Source organism: Gopherus flavomarginatus, chromosome 1, assembly GCF_025201925.1.
Source record: "Gopherus flavomarginatus isolate rGopFla2 chromosome 1, rGopFla2.mat.asm, whole genome shotgun sequence".
Classification (NCBI taxonomy): Eukaryota; Metazoa; Chordata; order Testudines; family Testudinidae; genus Gopherus; species Gopherus flavomarginatus.
The window spans coordinates 56,765,332-56,782,272 of NC_066617.1; the positions used below are offsets into that span (position 1 = coordinate 56,765,332).

General features: G+C 39.0%; 1 protein-coding gene across 26 annotated transcripts in view; it reads left to right on the forward strand.

The window, feature by feature from the left end:
- The window catches only part of NRCAM (neuronal cell adhesion molecule), a 364,115-nt gene that overhangs the window by 336,803 nt on the left and 10,371 nt on the right, over positions 1-16,941 (forward strand). For 19 of the 26 annotated variants that reach the window (XR_007772049.1, XM_050936052.1, XM_050936050.1 and 16 more), the window contains 4 exons: positions 26-151; positions 1,738-1,890; positions 6,253-6,384; positions 10,984-11,062. Coding sequence is in view for 24 of the 26 variants with exons in the window: in XM_050936052.1 (XP_050792009.1) it covers positions 26-151; positions 1,738-1,890; positions 6,253-6,384; positions 10,984-11,062 (490 nt within the window). In the remaining 2 variants the exon portion in view is untranslated. Of the gene's footprint in view, positions 1-25; positions 152-1,737; positions 1,891-6,252; positions 6,385-10,983; positions 11,063-11,901; positions 11,929-16,941 lie in introns of all 26 variants that reach the window. The other 7 variants (XM_050936069.1, XM_050936070.1, XM_050936071.1 and 4 more) reach the window with 2 other exon arrangements.

Genomic DNA, 16,941 nt, shown 5'->3' on the forward strand with positions numbered 1-16,941 from the left:
CTTTGTTTTTCTATTGTGTATTCAGTGCGACCAGTTTATCCAAGGATCAGAAATGTTACTGCATCTGCTGCTGAGACCTATGCCAATATCAGTTGGGAGTATGAGGGACCAGATCATGTGAACTTTTATGTTGAATATGGTGTAGCAGGCAGTAAGAAGTCATTTCATTTAATTATTCTAAGTGCTGAGATATATTTTAAAATATTTGAATAACTGAATTTGGCATATATGGATCTAGATTTATTGATAGTTTTTTAAATGTCTAGAAAAATATCTTTTAATTTGATCTAGCAGACTGAGTCATATTAATATAGTAATGAAAATTCCTGCTTTTTGGGATACATGATGCTTAGAAAATAAGCCTTTGTTCCCTTGTGTTACTTCATTAACTCTTGTGAACAAGAACCATTACTACCTTTAACTGCCTGAAGCTGTTCATCATGCAGTGATTATAATCCTGCAGTGAAAATAAATTGTAGTGGTTCTATTAAATGTCCTAAGAAAATTACAGTGACAAAAATACATATATCAAAATAAAAAAGAATCAAACAAAAACAAATCTTGTCAAGTTATCCCTTAAAATAGCAGCAACCAAATAGCATATTAGGAACAATAATCTTCCACCCACATATTAGCATGTAGGTAGCAACAAAAATAAAGCTCTAATCCTCTGTAAGGGCAGTTTGATTTAGTTCTCCTTATGCATTAACATTAAGATGCTGAGTTGATAAAATGGAGATACTTCCAGTACATTGTCCTTATTAAGTGGTGAATAAATGCCAAAGACAGTGTACAGTAGAACCTCAGAGTTACAAACACCAGAGTTACGAACTGACTAGTGAACCACACAGCTCATTGAGAACCAGAGGTACGCAATCAGGCAGCAGCAGAGACAAAACAAAAACAAAAAACAAATACAGTACAGTACTGTATTAAATTTAAACTGCTAAAAAAAACAGATCGTTGAAAAAAAGATTTGAGAAGTTAAGGAAACTGTTTCTGTGCTTGTTTCATTTAAATTAAGATGGTTAAAAGCAGCATTTTTCTTCTCCATAGTAAAGTTTCAAGGCTATATTAAATCAATGTTCAGTTGTAAACTTTTGAAAGAACAACCGTAACATTTTGTTCAGAGTTATAACATTTCAGAATAATGAACAACCTCCATCCCCAAGGTGTTTGTAACTCTGAGGTTCGACTGTAATTTTAAGCCTGCTTATGAAAAGGTATAAGTTTTGTTCTGAACTTTGCTAAGAATCGCTTGAGATGATTTTAGAAAAAGATGTACACAAATGTGAGGACGACATTCAGAACAATCAGGAACTATTTCCACATCATCTTCAGCATTTAAAGAGAATTTCTCAACAAAAGTAAATGTTGATTAAAAGTGCAAGCAGTATTATCAAATTCAGTGAATACATGTTTTCTTTATATAATTTATAATTGCAAATTCAAACATATTTCTTTAAATAGATGCAAAATAATTATCTGTAATGCGGTGGAACAAAAGTACAAAATAAGCATTCTTATTTAGATAGTTTTTTTCCTTGATATTGCATGCAATATAGTACTGACAATCATTATTTTGCCTAAAATTATATTCTTTTTGGAGAAAGCAGTTATTTGTTCAGCAAATCCAAGTTTAGCCAACTGACTATAGAAAGTGTTCTGACTATAACTTAGAGTAGCAGATAGTAACTTAAAGTATTCCAACTTATTGTTTTCCTAAAATTTTTATAGGCAAAGAAGATTGGAAAAAAGACATTGTAAATGGTTCTCGGAGCTTCTTTGTGTTAAAGGGTTTAACACCAGGAACGTCATATAAAGTCCGGGTTGGTGCTGAGGGTCTGTCTGGTTTTGTGAGTTCAGAGGATGTGTTTGAGACAGGTCCAGGTGAGGCACACCCATACCAATTCTGTCTCACATTCAGAATTGTGATATGCCAAGTGCTGAAACATTGAATTGCTGCTAGTGAGGAGATACTGTAGCTAAAACATATTGCTATCGTTTTCTTCAGCAGTGCTAAACTACTTTGTAAACTTCTAGACGTGCCAGCCTATCTACTTTGTAGACTATGAATGTTTTCCCTCTTTCAGTTCACTTTGTTTCCCTGCCATTTATGTTATGGGAAAGAACACTTAGTGTTCACATTCATTCTGAATTCTGTGCACTTAAGTTGAAATTTTTTCTAATTCATCTTTGAATTGAATTAGAACCTATTGTGCAATACATAAATAACATGGTGTGCTGTAACACAGCAGAATATCTATTTTTAAAACTAACAATCTCAGCATTAGCAGTTTAGTTTCCAGAAGCATGATGTAAAATTGTTATGAGTTATCAGGAGTTTAAGTATATGATTTAAGTAAATATTTCATGTAATCCTTGAATATATCATATATCAGTAGGATGAATGATAAATAAGAAGATCTCAAGTTATGAATGTTTCTTTTTTCATCAAACATTTGCTTCCAGATGATGTTTATATCACTTAAACTACAAAATACCATAATTCGTAAGACAGCTTTAAGTATTTGAAGTGTTCCATACATATTTACCATAGAAAAATAATAGATTTTAGTGCATGAAAGTTTGCAGCAGTTGTGTCTTCATATGAGAATATATTATGGCTGTTCATTTAACTCAGAGAAAGGGTTTTATTGGAAATATATTGATGTCATGATGAAGAAAGTGTTGCAATATCAGCATGTTCTTGATGAAATGTTATTGTTTGGTTTGTGTTTCCTAGGCACTCTTGCTCATTCCAAGCAATGTGGGCCATGGACAGTTATCTAGTAGATCTTACTTTGGTCTCACCTACTACACAAACATTATGATTTAAGAAAATATATTGCTAATATGTAAAGTAGTTTGAGCAATATGAAATAATGATCCTACAAATAACAAAGCAAGTGATTAACATGCCAGTTTGAAAGAGCGTTCACTTTCTAAAATCATAATGTTTTTGTTTTGTTTCATGTTTACAGTACATTAATGCTCATAGTGTTAAAATGTTGCTATAGGAAAGCTTTTGAAACATAATGCTAAATAGCAGTGCCCCACAAACATTTGCAGTTTCAGTAAAAAGGTTTTTATTAGTAACCTTTTAACCAGAGGAGGCTAGTGATACTAGAAAACGGGTATGCAAAATTACACTCTTCACACAGCGCACAGTCAACTTGTGGAACTCCTTACCTGAGGAGGTTGTGAAGGCTGGGACTACAACATAGCTTAAAAGAGAACTGGATAAATTCATGGTGGCTAAGTCCATAAATGGCTATTAGCCAGGAAGGGTAAAGAATGGTGTCCCTAGCCTCTGTTCATCAGAGGATGGAGACGGATGGCAGGAGAGAGATCACTTGATCATTGCCTGTTAGCTTCACTCCCTGTGGGGCACTTGGCAGGTAGACAGATACTGGGCTAGATGGACCTTTGGTCTGACCCGGTTTGTCCGTTCTTATGTTCTTATATACGTAGGTGTGTTCAGAACCAGTAAGCACCAGAGCACAAAGATTGTATTGTAACTGACTGAAAGCGGCAGGGGCGGGGAAGTCCAAAACCTTCCCAGTCAACATTCTGCTTAACAGTAAAATTTCAGTAGTTCAAAAAGTCAAGACTTCTGTATGTATCTGTGAGTAAATTAAACACCTTGGCTCCATTCCTTGAGTCTTTTGAGGCTGGGAACAGTAGAGGCAATGTTCTCTCTTCCTGGCAAAGGTTCAATATAAAGCATTGCTTTTGAGTCCCCCCTTCAGATGAGCTGTACAGCAAAATTCTTTCTAAAAGAATCTAGCTATGTCACTTTCTGAAATCTGGGCTAATGTTACTAAACACTGGGGTGGGGGACAAAAGAGCAAGATACCTCTTTAGAGTACTCCTTGGCAGGAAGGAAAACCCCCGACTGGGTATGTGAGGCCTCTACCAGAAAATGTCTGTCCATTCTAGCAAGCATTCCTATAGAGCATCTTCATAATGTGTGATTTTTCTCTTCTTGAGTATGTCCAGTATAGTGGGTTACGTTTTTTTCTCACATATTAGCAGCTTCTGTGTTCATCCGGAGTAAATATCTTTCTGTCAGAAGCAGATAATTAGTTTAAACAGGAAATTTTATTCCATTATTTAAAGTTATACTGGGCTTTAGAAACCCCTCCCTATTGGATATACAATTAAGTCAAAGAATACAAGAAGCTGCATAAGTAAGTTTTCATCTGTTCTCTTCTCAGCTCTCTTGCATGTTTTTATGCATGGATTGTTTTGTTTGATACTATTTTCTTACTACATTTGAATGTTAAATGTGCTTGTGTGTTTTGCTATAATATTTGCTACTAAAATTTTAATGCCTCACTATATATACATGTTTACAAAAAGCGAAATTGCTCTAACATAAACGTAGACAAGAAAAGAAAAATACTGGTATACGTTAATTTGTTTTTTTCTTGTAAATATTATCCTGACATTTTTATATATTAAAGTTTTAGGTTTTTAACCTCCACTTTATATAAAAAAGAGAGAAAATGCGTTTGTTTTATTATGTCATGTGTATTAGCAGAAGCGTTGGGATCAGTTCTGTAAGATATATTATTCAACTTCTAAAAATCAGAATACAGATGCCCCACCAAAGGCTTTGAAAGCTACAGAAATCAATCCCACACCAACCAGACTCATCCAATGATCAAGAAATCAAGTGAAGGGCACATCATACCCTCCTCCAATAAAACCAATAGGAGGATACTAAGAAACAGGCAAACTCATCCCAGAACTTCCGATGGGAACAGGATTTGCACTCTAGGTGGAATGAGCAGCAGATCTTGCCTCCAAACTTCAAAGATACCCTGAGTTTGCCTACAGATCCTGGGGAATCCACAAGAATCCAGGATCTGGAGAGCGAGACTGTGCCCCGGAGGTGGCTGATCCCCTCCAGGGCACAGTCAGATTCATGGCAGAGCAAAGCAGAGCAAGGGAGATTCATGTGTGGATCTTAAGACATAAACTATTCTTATGTAGAGTTTCTACTGAGATTGGATGTCAGATGCCACTGATCTCAGTAGAAATTCTGGGTAACCTCCCTGAGACATGGGCTCACCATGGAATGAAGCAGAGGAATCTGGAAATTCTGGACAAAAATCTCCCATCATCTGTACAGAGAGGGGACTTTGTGCCTGGGCTTTCCCCATCCGTATGGATTTGTTGTCTCTACCGACCCCAAATCTCCTGGACTGCTCTTCACAGGCCAGGGATTCTATGAGTGAGGAGTGGCAGGGAGCAGACAGGCTGGTGGATGCACCCTTCCTTTTCATCTCTCAACTGACTTCTCTACAGGGTTCCCTCTCCCTTTAAGGGGAGTCCTCAGGGCAACTGGCTCCACAACTGCCACATGTGAGAGTGGGAAAACACTGCGTTCACTGGGAAAACTCATCCTGTGTAACAGAGGATAGGAAGCACGGGGCACAGCACCCAAACTACACAGATTTCTGGGATGCACTGAAAATGAAAGCTCCAATCCTGCAGAAAGGCCCTCTGTGTCTGCTCTATAATTGATGTCTTCTGAATGCCACTTTCCAAAGTCATGGTAGACAGTCAGAGGAAACTCACTCAGAAAGAGACCGGGAGGGAGGCTGCCCAGTCACAAGGCACTTAGTCCTTCAGAAGCTAAAAAGGGTTGTTAAATCATAGCAATCGAGATGGACTGTCTGATAATATTTGGCTTGGGAGAGAGCAGAGTCTGCTCTACATGGTACTCAAATGCTGATTTTTTGTTCTAATTGAATGATGGGGCCTTGAATGACCTACCTTCTCCCTTGTTTCAGTGAAATTGGCCTCTGCTAGCCAAGGAGTATTTGCTTTTTTTAGAATGTAACCCAGATGTTTTATGAATTATAAAACACGATTCCTTTTTTTACTATGTATCAATGTAAGTTTGAGAACAATTTTAACATTTGTAAAAAGTGTATATGTGTAGGACATGTACATGTTTTACAGTGAATTGTTAAACTTAAATGATAAATTAAATTAGTAAAATACAGGAATATTAGACATATTCAAGAGTCAGTTCTAAGCTTTTTTACTTGTAAGCCTACAATTTTTAAAATTAAACATCTACAAACTACAGTGCTGCTATATCCCTGATGATTTCTAATTGCCAATTGTTATTATTGCTGCATTAATAAATTATACATTATTTATGCAAATAATAATATAATACACATTTAAATTTGTATCAGATCATCTAATATTTTTTTCCTTTTCATTCTTCAGCAATGGCAAGCCGGCAGGTTGACATTGCTACTCAAGGATGGTTCATTGGTCTTATGTGTGCTGTTGCTCTTCTTATCTTGATTTTGCTGATTGTTTGCTTCATAAGGAGGAATAAGGGTGGCAAATATCCAGGTAGGATATACATGAATGTAAACTAAAATAATAACATGCAGGAGATGTCACACCTGTTTATCAGCTAGTCATAGTGGACATTGACCGCATAACATGTGCTAATAGACAGTTAGAAAGCTTTCTTTATGCCAGTTGTTTAAAGCTATTTCAGAATAAGTTGTACTCAATGCATTACTTAGCCACAGATGTGTCTGGATAGTAACTATGGTGTAGTTTTTCAACAGCGAGTATAATTCCATAAATATATACATACAGACAATTACTAGCTATATTAAGTGTTTTGATTTTAGCATGTCATATTGAGCTGGCTTATGGTAAAAGAAATCAGTTATTTCAATATGTAACTATAAGTGCCGGAAGTCACTACTCAAGATGACATGCATTATCATAATTTTACCATCTGAAAATACTACCAAAGATGGTTCACATCACCTTGTATAATGGAATAGAAACTAAATATGTACCAACTAAGTATGAAAATTGTTACTAGCATAAAAATTTGATACTGTAAACCATATACCCATAACTACTATATCAGGATAACATATTAGAATAATAACTAGCAAAACAGTAATGAAAAGACTCAAACAATATTTTTTTTAAAAACTTGTAAGAGTCATAATATAATATCCCACAGTTTTTTGGCATATGTACTATATTCACAATTTATTGGCCTATGTACTAAAGTAACTCCTTGCTTAATGTTGTAGTTATATTCCTGAAAAATGCTACTTTAAGCAAAACGATGTTAAGCAAATCCAATTTTCTCATAAGAATTAATGTAAATTGGGGGGGTTAGGTTCCAGGGAATTTTTTTTCACCAGACAAAAATCTATATACACAGTATAAGTTTTAAACAAACAATTTAATGCTATACATAGCAATGATGATTGTAAAGCTCGGTTGAGGTGGTGTAGTCAGAGAGTGGAAGAGGTTGGGATATTTCCCAGGGAATGCCTTACTGTTAAATGATGAACTAGCGCTCGGCTGCACCCTCAAGGGTTAACACGTTGTAAATGTAGTTTAAGAGTATGTCTACACTACGGGATTGTTCCAATTTTACAGAAACCATTTTTTAAAAACAGATTGTATAAAATCGAGTGCACATGGCCACACTAAGCACATTAATTCAGCGGTGTGCGTCCATGTACCAAGGCTAGCATCAATTTCCAGAGAGTTGCACTGTGGGTAGCTATCCCATAGTTCCCGCAGTCTCCCTAGTCATATTGTACCGTCTGCTGCTGTCATGGGTGCTCCTGGCTGGCCTCGCTGAGGTCGGCTGGGGGCGCATGGACAAAAATGGGAATGACTTCCCAGGTCACTCCCTTCTTTATGTTTTGTCTAAAAATAGAGTCAGTCCTGCCTAGAATATGGGGCAAGTCTATTAGAGAACCAGAGAGCACAGCCGCTCCTGGTCAGAGCACCAGATATCCCGCAGAAATGATGAGCTGCATGCCATTCTAGGGGTTGCCCCTACAACAACCCCACTCGTTGCTTCCCTCCTCCCACACCCCTCCTGGGCTACTGTGGCAGTTATCCCCCATTTGTGTGATGAAGTAATAAAGAATGCAGGAATAAGAAACACTGACTTTTTAGTGAGATAAAATGAGGGGGAGGCAGCCTCCAGCTGCTATGATATTCCAGGCAGGACATCTCCATTACTCATTAAAGGGTAAGTGGGGGAGAGGAGCACAGCCTCCTGCTGCTATGATAGTCCAGAATCTCCATTAGACATGAAGGATCGAGGGAGAAGCTCAGCCTCCAGCTGCTATGATGAGGACGGTTACCAGCCCTATTGCACTATCTACCAGGACTGAATCTCCAGGACACAAAGCTTAAAGAAGGGAATGACCGGGAGTCATTCCCATTTTTGCCCAGGCGCCCCCTGCCGACCTCACCGAGGCCAGCCAGGAGCACTCATAGGATGATGACAAGGAAGGCTATCAGTCATATTGTACCGTACCGTCTGCCACCAGGGAGGGGGAGGGGAGAGGATGCTGCTGTTTAGCGCTGCAGCACCCTGTCTACCAGCAGCATCCAGTAGACATACGGTGACATTGAAAAGAGGAGAGAAACGATTTTTTTCCCTTTGAGAGGGGGAAGGGGGAGTAAATTGACGACATATTCCCTGAACGACTGGCAACAATGTTTTTGACCCTTCGGGCATTGGGAGCTCAGCCAAGAGTGCAAATGCTTTTCGGAGACTGCAGAAACTGTGGGATAGCTCGAGTCCTCAGTCCCCCCTCCCTCCATCCATGAGCTTCCATTTGATTCTTTGGCTTTCCATTACATTTGTCACACAGCACTGTGTTGAGTCCCTGCTGTGGCCTCTGTCTATCATAGCCTGCAGATTTTTTCAAATGCTTTGGCATTTCGTCTTCTGGAACGGAGCTCTGATAGAACAGATTTGTCTCCCCATACAGCAATCAGATCCAGTATCTCCCGTATGGTCCATGCTGGAGCTCTTTTTGGATTTCGGACTGCATGGCCACCCATGCTGATCAGCGCTCCACGCTGGGCAAACAGGAAATGAAATTCAAAAGTTCGCGGGGCTTTTCCTGTCTACCTGGCCAGTGCATTCGAGTTCAGATTGCTTTCCAGAGCAGTCAAAATGGTGCACTGTGGGTTACCGCCCGGAGGCCAATACCATCGAATTGCAGCCACATTAACCCTAATCCAACAGGGGAATACCGATTTCAGCACTACTCCCCTCGTCGGGGAGGAGTACAGAAATTGGTTTTAAGAGCCCTTTATATCGATATAAAGGGCTTCGTTGTGTGGACGGGTGCAGGACTAAATCGGTTTAACGCTGCTAAAGTCGGTTTAAACATGTAGTGTAGACCAGGCCTCACACTCTATAAGGCAGCACCAATGTAGGGAGGGGAGACAACATGGCAGAGACAGACAGAGACCCACACCATGTCTGAGAGAGAGAGAGATGAGCATTACCCCTTTAAGTACGCTGACCTCCCTCTAAGTGCATTGCCTTTTTAAGTAGATTAGCAAGTTGAGATAGCAGCTGCTGCCCGCAAGCCCCTTCCATCCTGAACCCAGTCATGTCCCCCCCTGCTCTGTGGATGGGGTACAGGAGGGGGTGGGGGACACCCTGACATTAGCACTCCTCTTCCCCCCACCTCTGCACAGCAAGCAGGAGGCTCCCGGGAGCAGCTCCAAGGCAGTATGGGGGAGGGACAGCTGAACTGCCCAGCAATTGATAGCCTATTGGGCTGCTGCTACCAGGGAACTTAAGGGAGCAGGGAGCTGATGGGGGGCTGCCAGTCCACCCTGGTTTCAGCCCCCATCAGCTAGCTCTGACAGGCTGCTCTTCCTGCAAGCAGTGGACAAAGCAGGCAGCTGCCAATCTATGTTATAAGGGAGTATTGCACAACTTTAAACAAGCATGTTCCCTAATTGATCAGCAACGTAACAACAAAACCACGTTAACCGGAATGACTTTAAGTGAGAAGTTACTGTATTTAAATATCTATCTTCTATGTCAGTTATTCCTATGCTTCTGTCACCTTGGTATCAAAGGCCTCAATATTGCAAATATATGTTAATATCTTTACATGAGTTAAATTGCACTAATCACATGCATACAGTTGGTTAAATCTCTGAGTGCTTCCAGGATTGGGGCCTCAGTATACAAAGAAGATGTATTTCATTGAAAATAGTATTTTTAGGAAAAATATTTTGAAAAATACAGTTAACTTTAAGAGAGACAAGATTATGTCAAATTTATCCCCAAATATAAGGGATTTTTTGGTTTGATTTTGGTTAGAAAAAGAAAGTTACAACAACAAAAATTCTTCCAATAATTAAAAAAATCCAATGGAAACAATGTTTTAAATAAAAATAAAAATTCCCTGTGTATTGTTTGTAAACCAGTATCAGAGGGGTAGCCGTGTTGGTCTGGATCTGTAAAAGCAGCAAAGAATCCTGTGGCACCTTATAGACTAACAGACGTTTTGGAGCATGAGCTTTCGTGGGTGAATACCCACCCATATGCATCTGAGGAAGTGGGTATTCACCCACGAAAGCTCATGCACCAAAACGTCTGTTAGTCTATAAGGTGCCGCAGGATTCTTTGCTGTTTGTAAACCAGGCATTCCTGCAATGGTGCTATTAGATAAGAAGGTGAAAGCAAATTTACTAGAAACTGGCTATAATCAAAAGCAAAATGAAATAATAATTTTCATTTATTAGTATGAGAGAAATGCTGTCAACTAACAGCATAAATAAATAAAACTAATTTATTTAAATTTTAAGAATCTAACTTTTTTATTAACCTAGAAAACGAATGCATTTTTAAAATCGGATTTTAAATCTGAAACTATCCCTTTTAAATCACGTTCAAAAATGGCTACAACAAAGGACTTTCACTACTGCCAAATGATGTATTTTGTCCTTCAGCAAAGATATTTTTAAACTACCACATATGTATTTTATTTAGAAGTAACAATCCAAGGCCCCAGGTTTACAAATTGATCCTGCCAAATCCATATTACTCATATCCACATAGGTCGTTTTGCAGGATCAAGGCCTTAAATATTTAGTCCTAAAATTTAATGATAAAAATCCCAATTTCAAATATTGTAGTGAAGGAAAAGGAAGATGCACATGCTGATCCAGAAATACAGCCTATGAAAGAAGATGATGGAACATTTGGTGAATACGGGTAAGCAGCTGACGCACAATGTTTCCTTTTCTTGTTACTTTTTGGATTTAGAAATAAAATACAGTTTATAGAACATGACACTTATTTTATGAAAATGAAATTACAACTCTTTGTAATGGTGTAAATTAATTTGCATTTAATGTTTTACAGAATTAATTATAAATATATCTTTAATGAGACTGGTAGAACAATTTAAAACATCAAGAATTATGATTTGCAGTATTATGCTAATTTTATCATATATTTTAGTAATGGGCCATCGCTGTAACATTCAGATCCAAATTTGAATTTTGATGTCTCAATATTAAGGGCATTTCCATACAGAGTTTAGTCTCTGGCCTATCTTTAATATATTGAAAAGCTCAAATACTTGGCAGCACTTTTGCCCTGTCCTGCAGCACCTATAAAATACTTTTCTTGGAAATGGGCTTCTCATATAAACACAGACAACAGTAACTTGTATCCCATTCATTGGAATGCAGGTTCTTTTAAAATTGCTGCCAATACCAATACAGAAACAGAAAAAAAATCAAGTAAATGACAGAGAAGAGGGACTATCGCTTAAGAAAAACACAACACTCTAGAGAATTCAGTGCATGAGATACAGCAAACTGCTTCAGACCATGCCACTGAGCTGACTGTCATTCTTGCATGCCATTTTTTACTATAATTCTTATAGAAACATGTGAGCTCAATCTATTTGCAGCACAAAAAAAATATGTTCTTTAAAGAAGTCTTTTCATAATATTTACATATGGTGAGTTTTAAAAAGCACTGTAACGTGATAGTAAATACATTTTGATTTAGTACAGAAAAGTATTTTATTATTTCTTTCACAGGTCAGTGTTACATTTATTTTTCCATAGGTAATATATTCTTTATAGTATATTCCTATGTAAATAACATTTTAAAATACTTTAATTTTTGTATGCAATCGATTCTAGTGCATGGAAAGTCTGTTCTTTCAAATGGGGTTCACTGGACTGTTGTAACATTTTTTGTGTAGCAGAATGTGCATCTCATCTGGCTGGAATAATTCCTATATTTTTTCACTGTTCTGAATGCCAAAGAGCAGTTTCTGTTTACTCCTGCAGCTATTAAAATTATTCTAATCCTTCATAATATTTGCCAAGTCAGTACAAAAACATTTTAAACTTGGTGTTTGTTTTTAATTTTAAATGCCTGTTGGGTTAATTTAGTTGATTTTAGCTGACAAAAATGAGAGACTGAAAGCTTTGGCTGGAAACAGGCATAATACAAACAAGTACTATACAAGCTTCTCTATACAGTCCAGCTACTGTATCTGACTTCTAATTTACAGCCCCTCTGCTTTTCTGTTCCTGGACATTTCTTTAGCAGAAACTGACATTGATGCAGAACTGTGCCAAATTATGTGATGGCTTTGTGATTTTGACAAATACTCAGTCAGGTCTAGGATGAGACCAGTGAATTCGCTTTTCATGTGTGACATGTACCAGGGTCTGAATGTATGTATCCATATTTAAATAGCTTGTATGTTAACCCACGGAACCATCCAGTGCTTTGTTAAATGGTTTTATAATGCATTTAAAGAAAGATATTACCAACCCATGGTGTGGTGTATATGGAGAATAACATGTGCAACTTCTATAATTGTTCACAGGAAGGGAGTTGCTCATCTAATTCACCATGCAGAAAACTTCTTTCTGTAATGAATTTCTGAGCCATTAGCCTGTGATGAGCTTTCCTCTTTTTCTCCTTAGCGACAGGGCATCTACAGCAACCAGTCAGACTGCAGAAGATGTTTTGGCTTCCTCTCTGCAACTCAGCATCAGTGCAGCCAATTAGTTCCCAGTTTCCCTCCGCCTCACACAGCTCTCGTCATGGTGCAATGCTTCTTTGAGGAAAGGTGGTTTAGGTTCTTCCTAAAAATTTCTCTGAGAATTTGAGTATTTTGAATTTTTTCATCACTTCAGGTGCGTGTCTACGTGGACAATAAAGAAATTGGACAAAGACAGGAAGAGAAAAGATAACTGTGCCACCAAAACTCCTGAAGCAAACCCTGGCTTTACCAAAGCAGCATCTATGAAATCTGAGCAATCCAACTTGTCCAGAAGATCGGTAGATGAATTGTCCAGGACCAGATCAAAAGCCCTCTGCTCCGGGAGCAGGGCTAAGCAGTCTTCAAAGCTCTCAAGGGTTAGTTCCCTCTCCCAGGAGATAAAGAGATCAGATGAGTGGAAATCCAGGGATGGCTCTGGACATCATGTTTCTTAGCAATGGATAATGGGGACAGAGGAGGGCTTTAGATTCTCAGGCAGAATGGCATTCCCCTTTTCAGCAACAGTTCAGCCAGGCCCTGGTTTGCAAGTCACTGTCAGGACAATGTTCCTCACTGTCAGCCATGTGCCAGACCACAGCTCAGATTCAGTGGATAACCATGGATCCCATCACAAGACGGTAAGACTTTCTATTACTTCTACTACTACTTCTACTCATTTCTCTGATTCTGACAAAAATTCACTAATGAGAGCTGTAATATTGCCTGACATTACTACCATTCTAAAGGATGCACTTGCCATGGCCAGGCACAGTATTGCTTCTGCTGTGCAGGCTGGACCCCCTCCAGTAAAGAATTCCAGGGTACCACAAATAGCAGTTGCACTGATTTCCCCTGAAGCAGCTGGGCACAAGTCCAAGGTCTTGGTCTCTGAAGGTATAGACAGTTTAAACATGCTAGCAGCTTACAAGAAAGAGGAGTCTAAAGCTGACAGGGCATTTGAGGATGAGTCACCCTCAGAAGATGGGGAAGTGTCTTCTGTTTGTTCTGTGGAGGAACAAGAGGAGCCTGAACCTGCACGTAAATTCAACATGGAGAATCAATATTAGTTATTCAAGCATATTAAGAGAGTACTAAAGCTAAAAAAACCCAGTTCTGAAAAGCCTTCAGAAGAATTGCCTATCGTCTCTGAAGAGGACAAGGTGGATAAGACCCTTCCCATCCATTCAGCAGTGCAAAAACTGGTCTGTAGAATTTGGAGTAATCCTGGTGCAAAACATGTAGCCCCAGCTGTTCTATGTATGCTATACCCTCTTCCAGCGGATAAAGCTTCTCTGTGGGGGTTCTTACCCAAGATAGATAAGGCAGTGGACACTGGTGATACTAAATCTTCTTTGCCTGTTAGTGTGGATGCTGTCCCCAAAGATCCTACTGATAGAAAGGTTGAGTCTGCAATTAAAAGATCTTTCAACTTAGTTACAGCCCAACTTGGAGTGTCCATCTATTCCACCTATGCTACTAGAGCCTTACTAGTCTGGCTGGAGGAAGAATTAGCCAGAGATAAAAAGGAAAGGGTCCCAACCAGAGCCGTGCCGAGAACACAGTATCTGTGTAGAATTGCAACTAATTTCATTCACGATGCAGCCAAGGATTCTCTTAGACTCACAGTTAAAAATATGGCCTGCCTCACAGTAGCCAGGAGGGCCATCTGGCTAAGTCCCTGATCCTCAGAGTTAGGCATAAAATATCAGCTGTAATCTTTACCATACAAAGGAGGCATTTGATTTGGAGATTCCATGGACCAGGCCCTTAGGGTTTCTCAGAGCACAAGTGTTCCCTCCATCACCTGAAAAAGAAAAGATCCTTTCCGGGCTCGTCACTTCCTGATCCTCAAAAATGTCAGACTCCCTGTCATTCTCCCCCTAAATTTAAAGGGGGAAAGGGAAAGTATGAGGTCTCTCGATCCTTTCATGGCAACTACATAAGCAAGTCTGGTTTTCAGGGAGACAATAGATCCATCAAGAGGAGCCTTCTGACTTTATAGGGCTTTCTGCCAATCTTCCAAGAGCTAAAATAGATGGAAGAAGTTGACATATTCAGTGACTGGACTATGATACTGGACATGTGGATCCTTTTGATAGCCCTAAATGGATACAGCACAGACTTTGTAGAAATGCCCTGCCTTCCTACTGAATTCCATCTCTGCTCCATAGGAAAAAGCAGAGCATTTTATCAACTCTCTCTCATTTGTTATCAGCCAAGGCTGTGATTTCAAGCCCTACTGAACAAAAAATTCTAGATATCTACTCTCTGAATTTCATAGTCTTCAAATAGAGACCAGTTCTGGACTTCAGGTGACCCAATCCATTTGTAATAAATTAAAAATTGAGTAATCCAGAACTCTCCTCACAGCAGTATAGCCAGGAGATATCAGTAGATCCACAAGATGCTTATATACTATGCATGTCACTATAGATCACCCAGTATCTCAGTTCTTATTTTATCAATCAGCACCATCTTCAGTATCAGCCTTTCCTTTCACTTTGATTTCTGGCCCGACAGTGTTCTCAAAGATCACGGCAGAAGTGTCTCTAAGAAGGCACAATCCCATATAGAAAGAATTAACTGTCTCAAAGCAAGGTGTAAAGGATTCTACCACAAATTAATACTTTCCAGAAAGGTCACAGATGTCAGATTTAAGAAGATTCATTGTCCCATTCACATTCTAGTCTTCCTAGTATCCTGTACAGATGTGATGTCTTGGACTGTTTTCAGTTTAGACCTCTTCAGTTGTGATTTCTCTGTGTGAGAGCACACATGAGCTGGTTTAGCCTCTTCAGCTGGTGAATGTATTTCCTGCCAGATGAATCCAATGAAGGGAATGCCACTTCAGGAAACCCAGCAGCACACAGCAACTGGGGCTGCACGCCTGCTCTGATGGGGGAGCATACCTGGACCATCACAAAGTAGAAATGAAATTGAGTCCCTCCAGAAAGCTATTTTATATCAACATACTGTAGTTAAGAGCAGTCAGGAAAGCCCTGTGCCTCTTCTGAGTCTTGGAAGAAGATAAGTCTAGGTCAGTATGCTGTGAAGAGAAAATGTCTTAGTAGTGACACAAGCAACTAAGCAGGAGGTATGAGAAATTAGTGACTGTGTAAAGAGACCTGAAGTCAGAGACTATACGAGGATCTCCTGTTCCCCTCAGTGCAAAAGTACCAAAGAGGTGTCAACCTTGCAGGAGAAGGCAAATTTCTGTTCTAGGCAGAATATTCATTACTCCAGGGAAGTGGGAATTTTATCCACATCTGCAAACCTGCTGATTCATAGGTGTGGAAAGGTCATAAGAGCACATTCATCACTCAAGTCAATAGAAAACTTCCAAGCTTCTTCAGTCAATACAGCTGTTTGATTCTTTCTGTTCTCTGGACCCAGAGATTGCTGTACCATATTTCCACCAATCCCAATTTGTAAAAGGTGCTCAAAAAGACCATAGAGTACTCTATACAGTAGTAAGAGTGCCAGTGTGGTCATCCCAGGGATGGTCTGGAGATATATGTCTTAGTATTCCTCTGCCTGTTTTTCACAACATCTTGACCCACAAGCAAGTGTTTCAACGAGACATCCACACCTGGACTGTGAGAGACTTGCTTGGGAATGGTGGACTCTGAGTGCTTTGTTTTATTAGATAAGGCGTTGCAATCCTTCTTTATTCTCCAGAATGGTCAGCATCAGGGATATATTCTAAGGCTTACAATATCATTTTCCTCTGTTGCAGTTTCAAGGTTTTAAACTAAAAAGATGTCTTTTGTATCCTGGATTTCTTGATAAATGGAGTAGCTTTTAACTTTGTAACTTAAGGGATATTTTATAGAATTCCCAGTGGGGAATTATCTCTGCATTGTCAAATTGGTTTTGGTGGGTCTTGCTTTGTCCCCACTTACACTTACTTTGAGGAATATTAATTTGAATCTTAAACTTCATCACTTTTCTTTTGAATCACTGCTTTTGACTTCTTTGTTAGATGTCTTTTTTTCCCTAGCAGTCATAGTATCAGGTGGGAGGGTCAGTGAATTGTCTGCCATTCCTTGTACATTTCCCTAATATTTTACTTTCACAA